The sequence below is a fragment of the Pseudorca crassidens genome, chromosome 8 (genome assembly GCF_039906515.1).
Source record: "Pseudorca crassidens isolate mPseCra1 chromosome 8, mPseCra1.hap1, whole genome shotgun sequence".
Taxonomy (NCBI): Eukaryota; Metazoa; Chordata; class Mammalia; order Artiodactyla; family Delphinidae; genus Pseudorca; species Pseudorca crassidens.
In genome coordinates, this window is record NC_090303.1 from 8,656,981 (window position 1) to 8,669,505 (window position 12,525).

Here is a 12,525-nt window from a genome sequence, read left to right on the forward strand (position 1 = left end):
ACTTTTCCAAAAAATTGAAAAGGAGGGAACATTTTTTAACTCATTCCTAAGGCCAACGTAATCCTGACACCGAAGTCGAAATAAAGACACTACAAGAAAAGAAAACTACAGACCAACATCCATTATGAACATTGATGCAAAAATCCTCAACAAAACACTAATATTCAAACAGAATTCAGCAATATATTAAAAGAATGATACACCATGACCAAGTGGGATTTATTCCTGAAATGCAAGGATGATTTAACAATATGAAAATAGACCTGTGTACTATACCACATCAACAAAATGAAGGAGAAAAAAACCCACGTGATCATCTCAACTGATGCAGAAAAATCATTTGACAAAAGTTAATGTCCTTTCATCACACACACAAAAAAACCACTCAACCAAGTAGGAAGAGACGGAAACTACTTTCACATAATAAAAGACTTATATGAACAACCCACAATAAACATTAATGGTGAAAACAGAAAGCTTTTCCTTTAAGATCAGGAATAAGGGAATGATGCCCGCTTTTACCACTTCTATTATATCTAGTACTGGAAGTTCTAGCCAGAGCAGTTAGGCAAGAAGAAGGCATCCAAATTGGAAAGGAAGAAGTAAAATTATCTTTGCAGATGATATGACCTTATACATAGAAAATCCTGAAGATCCACACATGAAGTTATTAGAACTAATAATGAATTCAGCAGAGTAGCAGGATACAAATCCAACACACAAAAATCAATTGCATTTTTATACTAAAATGAAGAACCTGAAAAGGAAATTACAAAAACAATTTCATTTACAATAGTGTCAAAAAGAATAAAATACTTAGGAATTAGCTTAAACAAGGAGGTGAAAGAGTTGTACAATAAAATTATAAAACGTTTTTCAAACAAATTAAAGAATATGTAAATATGTGGAAAGAGTTACCAAGTTCATGGACTGGAAGACTAAATATTGTTTGTTTTATTGAGGTATAGTTGATTTACAATATTATATAAATTTCAGGTGTACAACAGTGATTCACAATTTTTAAAAGTTATATACTCCATTTATAGGTATTATAAAATATTGGCTATATTCCCTGTGCTGTACAATATATCCTTGTAGCTTATTTATTTTATACATAGTAGTTTGTACCTCTTAATCCCCTACCCCTATCTTGCCTTTCCCCGCAGAAGACTTAACATTGTTAAAATGTCAATATTACCCAAAGCAATGTACAGATTCAGTGCAATTCCTATCAAATACCCAATGACAGTTTTTGCAAAAATATAAAATTCATTCTAATCATATGGAATCTCAAGGGACAGTGAATAGCCAAAACAATCTTGAAGAAGAACAAACTAGAGGCTCACAATTTCTGATTTCAAAACCTACTACAGAGCTACAGTAATCAAAACAATGTGATATTGGCATAAAGACAGATATACAGACCAATGGAACAGAATAGGAAGCTCACAAATAAACCTTTGCATATACAGTCAAATGATGTTTGACAAGGGTGCCAAGGCCATTCAATGGATAAAGGACAGTCTTTTCAACAAATAGTCCTGGAAAAATTGGGTATTCTCTTGCAAAAGATGAAGTTGGACTCTTACCTAAAACTGTATACAAAAATTAACTCATAATGGATGAACGTAATCCTAAATGTAAGACTGAAAACTCGGTCTTAGAAGAAAACATTGGACAAAAGCTTCATGAATTTGGATATGGCTACAATTTCTTGGACATTAACACCAAAGGCTCCTGCAACAAAAGAAAAAATATACAAATTGGACTTCATGGAAATTTAAAAAATTTGTGCATCAAAAAGACACTATCCACAGAGTATAAGCAGCCCACAGAGTGGGAGAAAATACTTGCAATCATATATCTGATAAGGGATTAATATCAGAATATATGGAGAACTCCTAAAACTTAACAATAAAAAAAAACCTGATTCAAACATGGGCAAAGTCCTTGAATAGACATTTCTCCAAAGAAGATACACAAATAGACAATAAGCACTCTAAAAGATGTTCTACATCACTAATTATATTAGGGAAATGCAAATCAAAACTACAGTGAGATACCACCTCACACCCATTAGGATGGCTACTATAAAAATAACAGAAAAGAACATGGGTTGGCAAAGATGTGGAGAAATTGGAACCCTTGTGCACTGTTGGTGGAAATGTAAAATGGTGAAACCACTGTGGAAAACAGTATGGAGGCTCCTCAAAAAATTAAAAATAGAGCTACCATATGATCCAGCAGTTCCACATCTGGGTATATACCCAAAAAAATCAAAAGCAATGTCTCAAAGAGATATTTGTATACCCAGGTTCATAGCATCATTAATCACAATAACTAAAACATGGAAGCAACCTAAGTGTCCATCAGTGAATGAATGGATTACCAAAATGTGGTATATACATACAACGGAATATTATTCGGACTTTAAAAGGAAGGAAATTCTACGGTATGCTACAGCATGGATGAACCTTGAGAACGTTATGCTAAGTGAAATAAGCCAGTCACAAAAAGATAAATAATGTATGCGTCCACTTATGTGAGTTAAGTAGACAAAATCATAAAGTCAGAAAGTATAATATAATGGTGGTTGCCAGGGGCTGGGGAGAGGGGAGATTGAGGAGTTATTGTTTAATAGGTATAGAATTCCGTATGTACAAGATGAATAGAGTTATGGGGATGGATGGTGGTGATGGCTGTGCAACAGTGTGAATATACTTAATGCCACTGATCTATACACTTAAAAATGTTTAAGATAGTAAATTTTATATTATGTGTATTTTAACACAATTTTTAAAAAGGAAAAATATTGGGGAAAAAAGCATTTTACAGCGAATAATCCTATGACATTTAGTACATTCACAAAGTTGTGAAATCACCACTTACCTATTCATTTCCAAAACATTTCCATCACTTGAAAGTAAAACTGTGTATCCATTAAGCAGTTTCTCCCATCCCTCCTTCCTCCCAGTCCCTCTAGGAACCACCAACCTATGTTAAGCCTTTGTTTATCTATTCTGTATTTTCCTATAAATGGAGTCGTACAATATGGGCCCTTTTTTGTTTAGTTTCTTTCACCCAGCATAGTGTTTTAGGGTTCGTCCATGTTGTTCCTTTTTAAGGTTGAATAATATTCTATTGCATGGATAGACCACATTTTGTTTATCCATTCATCTGTTGACAGACATGTGGGTTGTTTCCACATTTTGGCTATTGTGAACAGTGATGCTATGGACATGCATGTACCTGTACTTGTTTGAGTCCCTGTTTTCACTTCTTCTGGGTATACACCTCTGATGGAATTACTCAGTCAAATGGTAAGTCTGTGTTTAACTTTTTGAGGAACAGCCAAACTGTTTCCCCAGCAGCTGCACAACTTACAGTCCCACCAGAAAGGTACAAGGGTTCCAGTTTTTCCCCATCCTGTCAATACTTGTTATTTTCCATCCTTTTTTTAAGATTTTTTTTATTTTTATTTTTTTATAAATTTATTTATTTATTTATTTTTGGCTGTGTTGTGTCTTCGTTTCTGTGCGAGGGCTTTCTCTAGTTGCGGCGAGTGGGGGGCCACTCTTCATCGCAGTGCGCGGGCCTCTCACTATTTCAGCCTCTCTTGTTGCGGAGCACAGGCTCCAGATGTGCAGGCTCAGTAGTTGTGGCTCACGGGCCCAGTTGCTCCGTGGCATGTGGGAACCTCCCAGACCAGGGCTCGAACCCATGTTCCCTGCATTGGCAGGCAGATTCTCAACCACTGTGCCACCAGGGAAGCCCCTCTATCCCTTTTTAAAAATCACCATCCTAGTAGGTGTGCAGTGGTATCTCACTGTGGTTTTGATTTGATTTCCCTAGTGAGTAATGAATTTGGGCATCATTTTATGTGCTTGTTGGCCATCTGTATATCTTTTGGGAGAAATATCTATTCAAGTTCTTTGCCCATTTTTTTTTGTTTTGTTTTTTGGGTTTTTTTTAGCGGTACGCGGGCCTCTCACTGTTGTGGCCTCTCCCGTTGCGGAGCACAGGCTCTGGACGCGCAGGCTCAGCGGCCATGGCTCACGGGCCCAGCCGCTCCGCGGCATGTGGGATCTTCCCGGACCGGGGCACGAACCCCTGTCCCCTGCATCAGCAGGCGGACTCTCAACCACTGCGCCACCAGGGGAGCCCTGCCCATTTTTTAATTGAGTTTTTTTTGTCTTTTTTGTTATGAAGTTGTAAGAGTTGTTTATGTATTCTAGATACTAGACCCAATCAGATATGATTTGCACATATTTTCTCCACTCTGTAGGTTGTCTTTCACTTTCTTGATAATGTTCTTTGATGCACACAGGTTTTTACTTTGATGAAGTCCAGTTTATGTGTTTTTTCTTTTGTGGCCTGTGCTTTTGGTGTCATACCTAAGAATCCGTTGTCAAATTCAAGGTTATGAAGATTTACCCTCATGTCTTCCTCTAAGCGTTTTATGGTTTTAGCTCATATTTAGGTCACTGATACATTTTGAGTTAATTTTTATATATGGTGTGAGGTAGGAGTTCAACTTCATTCTTTTGCATGTCGGTGTCCATAGCTCATTCTTAACACTAACAGCCGCAAGGTGTCAAATAGTGTTTTAAATGTCCATTTACTGCCCAATAACAAATATTCCAAAATGTGGTGAAAAACTCTACAACGTGAGTACTGGCTACTTTAATAATTGAAAAAAACAGTCATTCAATTTGATGGCTGAGATGGTTTTAATTGCCCCACTTAGAGTTCATTTTCAGTGGTAGGTCCTGTCCACATTCTGCCCCCTGTGTTCCATTTGAGCCCAACATCCCCACTGGGTTGGAACCCAAGCCTGTTCCACCCTGACCAGTTCTTGTCCAACAGAAAATATAGTGGAGACCTTGGCCCACAGTACCAAGCCCTTGCTGGCCTCCTGTATTTGCTGCTGGCTTGTGTCCTTGGCTGAAGCCCTGTGCCTCCTCTTCTGTAGTCTGCTGGTGACCAGTGGTTATCATGGCTTCCAGTGCTCTCTACTCAGAAGCTCTCCCACCCCTCATCAGCGATTTCCTTAGTCTGACAGCGTGACCTTCGGCCACTTTGTGCATCCTTGACTTTATGTACCTATTATCTCTCTGTTCCAAATGAGAGCTATCTCCTGTTACTAGCAAAGCAAGGCCCTGTCTTCTTTGAGTCTGAAGTTTATTCCTTGCTTCCAGCTCAAAACTACTCTCTCGGAGCCACCTTGATCCCATCTCAGGCTTCTCTAGGTGTCCCGTTCTCGTCTTTAACCATTGTACCTTCTCAGATGGCATTTTAGGCTCCTTGGAAAAATTCTTGTGATGTCTTTTGTCCACTGTGAATAAAATAATCTTTTGACTGCTCAACACTGTGGTTCAATCTGTATGAATCATCTGTGTCTTCTCTAGTATGTTCATGCTCATGTTCTCCAAAGCCCCCTTCCTCTTCTCTTGTTTTTCTCTTTCCAGCTCTTCATGTGTATCTCCCAGAGATGTCATCAAAGAAGACTGAATTGTTTATCTATCTGATTATGTGGAAATCATGAGAGAATAAATCTGAAACTGTCAGAATTTTTTCCTGATTCATAAGCTTTAAAAAATACAATTTTAATTTTGAAATAGGTGATACTTTTACTTGGATCAAAAGTTGAAACAATAAAAATATGTACAGAGAAGGCTTGCTCCCATCATTCCCCTTTTGCTGGCAAATCTAGAGTTTTACGGTCTTTTTTCCCAACGTAAATATCTGAAGAGCACTAAATTAAATAATTCAGTAATTAAAAGTACTTAGTGTTGATGAATACATTATGCTGTTAGAGACTTTGAACAAGTACGTCTACCTGTGAGTTATAGCTATTCCCCACTCTATGCCCTCCCCCCATATATGTGCATCATTTTAAGTGATAACAGGAACTCCTTATGCTAGAATAAAAATAAAGTTTGTAGGAGGTAATCTTGAAATTAAACCAAAGAACTTATATCAACTTATATTTTAAATAGTTTCTAAAATCAAAGATTAATCTATATGTGTTTCATGAAGTTATTTATATTTTCACAAAATTTAGTAAATTTTACAAGGAGTATACCCTAGAGCAAATCATTATTTTGTGTGTAGCTATTACAACTTTGTGTCATATTTGGGGTTGTCAACAAATGAAATTTACGTAGGAAAAATCGAAGCTAATAATAGTACTCAAAATAAACATTAGCTACCATATCTTCACTTGAACTTTTTGGTAGAAGGGTCCTAACTTGCTGATGAAACTAACTGTGTGCGTATGTCTTTTTCTTCCAGATTTGGAATGGAGAGAAATGGAAGGAGATGATGGTGAGTTTCATTATGGAGGGAGACACTACAGAATCTGGCACCAGATCGGACTGGGGAAAGAGGGCAAAGTGAACAATAACTGGGATTTTAGATTTTGAACAATTGGGAGAAGTTGCTACCTTAGTAAGGAAGAGAGAGGGTTCTGAGTTTAGCTTAAATTAATTTGTGTCAATTCAAGCCACCTGATTTGATTGACACTTCATTTTCCTTTGCTTTTTTTAGATGGTCCCAATGAGGCTCAGGACAGTGACTTTCCAACAGGTATGTTTCTTCTCTCTGTTCTCGTTGCCTGTCCTATTGAAGGAAGACATCGCCTGGGCCGGTAGTTCCAACCCCTGTGACTGCATCAAAATCACTGCTAGTCCATTAACCCTTTATGTGCCATAAATAATATTGCCAGAGAGACAACTCCCCGGGGACCTGTTACCATACAGCGTTAACACAGAGAGTTTGTATCTTTGGAAGTAAAGCCCAGAAATCTTATTTTTAACAAGTTCCCAAAGTGATTCGAAAGCACATCCAAGTTTGGGAGTCTTTCGTCTGATCCAGTGGTTTCAATAATAGATCCGCCAAGGGTCCCGGACTGGGCGTGAGGGCATATATTAATAGGTTTGTTTGCTCTGGCTTTTCCCTGTTGCGCTTAGCTACCATGCTACGTAAGAACAGTTGTTCTCTGTCTGGATAAGAAAAACAGTGTCCCTGGTTTCATGCAGGCAACACTCAGAAACCCGAGTTACTTATATGATGGATTTCTACTACAGTCTCCCTCTCCATAGAGTTCTTTAGTTTCTGCAACAAGTTTGCCAGCTCCTGTACTCTCTGGGGTGGTGGCACAGCCCGTAGAACTCTCTCAGCCCCTGTGGAGTGTGGAGTTTCTGAAGAGAGACATTAGGCAGCAAGTGGACCCCTACAGGGGAACGAGACACCTCTTTTCCAGTGCTTTGAGTCCTGCCGTTCACCAGGCACGGTCCCGAACCCATCATATGACTTCCTGGGAAACAAGAAGAGGGCTGATCACCTGCGCTTCCTCCTGTGGTTTACATCCACATTTAAGGTAGCAGCACAGGCATAGTAGCTTCCTCTTTCGAGAAAAGAATGGAGAGAATCCTGGAGCTCAGCAGGATTTGTATTGATTTATTTTGTTAATAGACTTACCATTTAAAGTTTACTAATTATATGCAGGAAATTATATGCAATGAAAATTGGTAAGATGCCATGGCCAAGAACGGGGTCGGTGGATGAAACCTTTGCAGGTGGCCTTACTGTTCTGAGCATCTAGTGCTTGTAAGAATTCTCACTGTATTGGATGTTATGGTTGAAAATCTGAACAAATAAGTACAGACTTGTGATAATCTCTACCAAGTATTTTTATCAGTGGCTTCAGTTTTGCAAAATGTTATTTATCTGTGATTTCTGTTACTCTGTACCCAGTAGTAACTCCCTGTTTCCTTTACACATTTTCCAGCTTGTCTGTAAAGAGCAGAGAACATTAACCAGAAAACCACAGTGAATCAGTGATTGTGTCCCCCGTGGGGAATTCCTGGTGACAGGGTTAGGGAGTCCACTGCTGCGCCAGAAGCACAGGAGTATCTGGAGGGAGCGGAGGCGTGGCCGGAGAACGGGGCCTGTGCTCCACAGCTAGGGTGCACAGCTGCTCACTCTAGCCGATTAGCTTTGGGCTTGGTGTTGCTGAATCTCAGGGGTTTCAAGAGAGACCAGACATTTCCTCCCAGTTCCTAACTGTTGCCCCCAGACGCCCTTCTCTCGTCCCTCTCCCGTGCCACATGTTTCCGACCCCACTTGGATCTGGGGTGGGTGATGGTACTTCTGTCTTGGTCTCAGGTGGCCTAGGGGTGCCTGCATGTTACCCTGAAGGAGGCCACCTCCTACACGCCAGGCTGGGCTCTCCCCTCCCCACCTCTAACCTGGGTCCCTGACACGCAGGGTAAGCGCTGATATCTTCATTTCTCTCCACAGTGGAGAGGAGCAGACTACAAGAAATGCTGTCCCTCCTGGGACTAGAGACGTACCAGGCACAGAAACTCAGCCTCCAGGACTCCCTGCAGATCAGTAGTGATAGCATGAAGAACTGGGCTCCACAGGCTCCCAAAGACTTGCCCTGGAACTTCCTCAGGAAGCTGCAGGCCCTCAACGCCGAAGCCAGGAACACCACCATGGTGCTGGACGTACCCCCGGACACCAGGCCTGCGGAGAAGGAGAGCCAGGTGGAAGAGGAGATCATCTACTGGGACACGGCCGACGACATCTCTGCGGACATCTATTCCTTCTCCGAGCTGCCAACACCCGATACGCCTGTGAACCCCTTGGACCTTCTCTGTGCCCTTCTGCTTTCCTCAGATAGTTTCCTGCAACAAGAAATCGTGCTAAAAATGTCCCTCTGCCAGTTTGCACTCCCTCTCGTTTTGCCCGACCCAGAAAACCACTACCACACGTTTCTGCTGTGGGCCATGAGGGGGACTGTGCGGACATGGGGGTCACAGCCCCCAAGGGCGGTGGGCAGCTTCAGAGAAGACAGCGTGGTCCTGTCCCGAGCGCCCGCCTTCGCCTTTGTGCGCATGGAGGTCAGCAGCAACTCCAAGTCCCAGCTTCTCAACGCCGTGCTCAGCCCTGGCCACAGGCAGCGGGACTGTTTCTGGCATCGGGATCTGAACTTGGGCACCAACCCTCGGGAGATTGCAGACGGGCTGGTGGAAATTTCCTGGTTTCTTCCCAGTGGCAGGGAGGACTTGGACATTTTCCCGGAGCCCGTGGCCTTTCTGAACCTGAGAGGTGACATCGGCTCTCACTGGCTGCAGTTTAAGCTCTTGACAGAAATCTCCTCGGCCGTGTTCATCTTGACTGACAACATCAGTAAGAAGGAATACAAACTGCTGTACTCCATGAAGGGGTCGGCCACGAAATACTACTTCATCCTGAGCCCCTACCGCGGGAAACGGAACACAAACCTGCGGTTTCTGAACAGGTTAATCCCTGTGCTGAAGATGGACCCCTCGCACGTCCTGGTGAAGGTCAGCAGCACGGACAGTGCGGGCTTCGTGCGCCGGATCCGCGCCATCGTGGCGCACGTGACCCGGGCCCCCTGCAGGAGGGTATCTGTGGAGGACATGGCGCATGCGGCCCGCAAGCTGGGGCTGAAGGTCGATGAGGACTGCGACGAGTGCCAGCGGGCGAAGGACCGGATGGAGCAGATCACCAGGAAGATCAAGGACTCGGACGCCTACCGCCGGGCCGAGCTGCGGCTGCAGGGGGACCCTTGGAGAAAGGCGGCCCAGGTGGAGAGGGAGCTCTGCCAGGCCCAGTGGGCTGGGGACCCTCCTGAGAGGTGCAGGGCTGAGCTGAGGCATCGGCTGCTGGAACTTCGAACGCAGCAGAATGGCCACGATCCTGCCTGGGGGCTCCAGGAGTTCATCTCAGGCATCAGCAGCCCCTCTCTGGGCGAGAAGCAGTACTTCCTGAGGTGGATGGAGTGGGGACTGGCCCGGGCGGCCCAGCCAAGGCCGAGAGCGTCTCCGGAGACGATGCTTACCCTGAGAGCAAAGCACCGTGGGGCCGTGGACTTCAGCGAGCCCCTCTGGCCGGAGCCCCTGGGGGTGGAACACTTCCTGCGGGAGATGGGGCAGTTCTACGAGGCCGAAAGCTGTCTCGTGGAGGCCGGGAAGCTGCCGGCGGGGCAGAGGCGGTTCGCGCACTTCCCAGGCTTGGCCTTGGAACTGCTGCTGAAGGGGCTCCCCCTGGAGCTGATCGACGGGAACACCCTGAGCACCCCCCTGCGCTGGGTCACGGGGCTCCTGAAGGAGCTGCACGTCCGCCTGGAGAGGAGGTCGCGCCTGGTCGTCCTGTCGGTGCTCGGCGTGCCGGGCACAGGCAAGTCCACCCTCCTCAACACCATGTTTGGGCTGCGGTTTGCCACGGGAAGGGGCCGTGGTCCTCGAGGGGCCTTCATGCAGCTCCTGACGGTGGCCGAGAGCTTCAGCCAGGACCTGGGCTGTGACCACATCCTGGTAATCCACTCCGGGGGCTTGATAGGCGGAGTCCTGACCGAGGCAGGGGAGAGGTTTGAGCAAGAGGCTTCCCTGGCCACGTTGATTATGGGGCTGAGCAATGTCACTGTGGTCAGTTTAGCTGAAACGAGGGACATTCCGCCGGCTATTCTGCATGCGTTTCTGAGGCTGGAGAAAACAGGGCATATGCCCAACTATCAGTTTGTGTACCAGAGCCTGCAGGATGCGTCTGCCCCCGGCTCCAAGCCGAGAGAGAGGAAGCAGCTCCTGGACGAGCCCAGGGATGCGAGCAGAGCCACGGTGCAAATGGAGCATCAGGATGGCGGGATCCGGACGCTGGCTGGCCTGGCCTTTTGTGACCCTGAGAAGCAGCACGTTTGGCACATCCCCGGCCTGTGGCATGGAGTGCCCCCCATGGCCGCTGTGAGCTTGGGGTACAGTGAGGCCATTTTTGAACTGAAGAGATGCCTGCTGGAAAACATCCGGAATGGCCTGTCCAACCAAAACAAGAACATCCAGCAGCTCATCGAGCTGGTACGACGGCTGTGAAGCATCGAAAGAAAAGGAGTCCAGCTGCCAGAGGCCCGCCGCGAGCAGCCTGTTCTGATGGGGGTGTCCACGTGGGGCTGTGCCCAGCTCCTGAGAGGGGAGCCAAGTGACGGACGGGGCCCAGGTCTGGAGTGGCCTACGCAGTGTCAGGGAAGGATGTGACCTCACAGATCAGCTCAGAGATGCTCTCGGGAGTATAAGAAGCCTGGGGCAGGAGGGGTAGACACAAGCAGTAACTTGTCCTTTGTCTCTGAACTTCGAGGCCCCTGGTGGCTTGGCCTTTCGTACAGCTGCTCCCCGTTCTCTGCCTCTGGAGTGGAGAGTGGCTCCTGAGCGCTGCAGCCCGGGCAGCTGGTACCGGGGACAGGGTTGGGGCGCTGCCCTGAGGAGGCAGAGGTCGGCCTTCCCTCCAGCGAGCCTCAGCATCGGCCTCGGTGACCTGGTCCTGCCCGCTGAGGAAAGGGCCCGCCGTGGGCAGGGGCTACTGTGCTACTCAGTGTTGACCGACCCTGCCTCGGGGGGGGGGGTTCCTGTTGGCTCTCGTGCGCCCACAGCGCTCCGTTCACACCTCTGTCGCAACACTCAGCAGGCGCAGCGTGACTTACCTGTGCACGTGTCTGCCTCTCCCCTAGACCTGTGAGCTCCTTGAGAGCAGGGGCTGTACACTACCCAACTTTGTACCCCCAGGGCCTGGCACACCGCAGGCACTTAATAAATGTGTGTTGAATGAATGAAACTAGTGGATGCACAAATGATAGTAATGGGTGGTTTCCTCTCTGTGCCTTAATTTTTCTGTTTCCTCCAAGAGGATCACAGTGTCTGTCTGAGGGGGTTGCTTGCTAGAACACCTGAAATAGTGGACACCCGAGAGAGGTGTCTTTAAAAATGCCACCACGTCCCCTCTCTTTAAGCAGAGACCCATTCTTCAGGCTGTTACCGGAACACCGAACTAAGCACCTTCACAGGGGCTCCAAAATGCCTGCATCGTTACCCCGTTTTAGAGGCGGGGCAAGGAGGCCTAGAGCAGTTAACAGCTTGCCCAGCCCACAGACCTGCATCGGCAGAGCGGGGCTGATGGGGACGCCGGTGCCCTCAGCTCTGTGCCTCAGCTTCCCGGCCGCTCATCTCCCCCAAACGCCCACAGCCTCCGGGCTCACCCCCAGCCTTGCCCCTGGGTGTCAGCCCTTCATCTCACTTCCGTGCCTCCAGGGCCAGGCCTCCTCCCTGGCACCATCCGTGGCCCACGTGACACCATGAGCCAGAACGTGGAGCTCCTCCTCTGCTGAGTCTGCAGCTGGAAGCTTTGTCTGTGCTGGCCCTTACCAAGGGCCAGGGTCACCTCTCTGTGCCTCAGACCCCAATCCCAGCTGTGCCACTAGTTCTGGGGATCTCTGCTTGGGCCCTACGGCCTCCTGCCCTCTGTATTTTGTGATTCCAGGAAAATCAGTCCCCCGGGTGGTAACCAGGAGCTTCTCTCTATTCCTTGAACTCCTCCTCCCAGACTCGGAAAGGGAGCCCCCTGGACTGGAACCCTTTTTTGGGTTCCAAGGCTGTCAGCCCCTTCTCTGGCCCCAGGATGCTCCAACTACTGCTCCCCTGATGTTCAGAAAGTTGCCCCTGTGTTCCG

General features: G+C 46.6%; 1 protein-coding gene across 5 annotated transcripts in view; it reads left to right on the forward strand.

Annotated features, from left to right (window-relative positions):
• The window catches only part of URGCP (upregulator of cell proliferation), a 92,521-nt gene extending 80,887 nt beyond the window's left edge, over positions 1–11,634 (forward strand). For all 5 annotated transcript variants that reach the window (XM_067745702.1, XM_067745703.1, XM_067745705.1 and 2 more), the window contains 3 exons: positions 6,295–6,327; positions 6,550–6,588; positions 8,305–11,634. In XM_067745702.1, the coding sequence (XP_067601803.1) occupies positions 6,312–6,327; positions 6,550–6,588; positions 8,305–10,898 (2,649 nt within the window). In that variant the 5' untranslated portion in view covers positions 6,295–6,311 and the 3' untranslated portion in view covers positions 10,899–11,634. The remainder of the gene's footprint in view (positions 1–6,294; positions 6,328–6,549; positions 6,589–8,304) is intronic.
• The last annotated feature ends 891 nt before the right edge of the window (positions 11,635–12,525 follow it).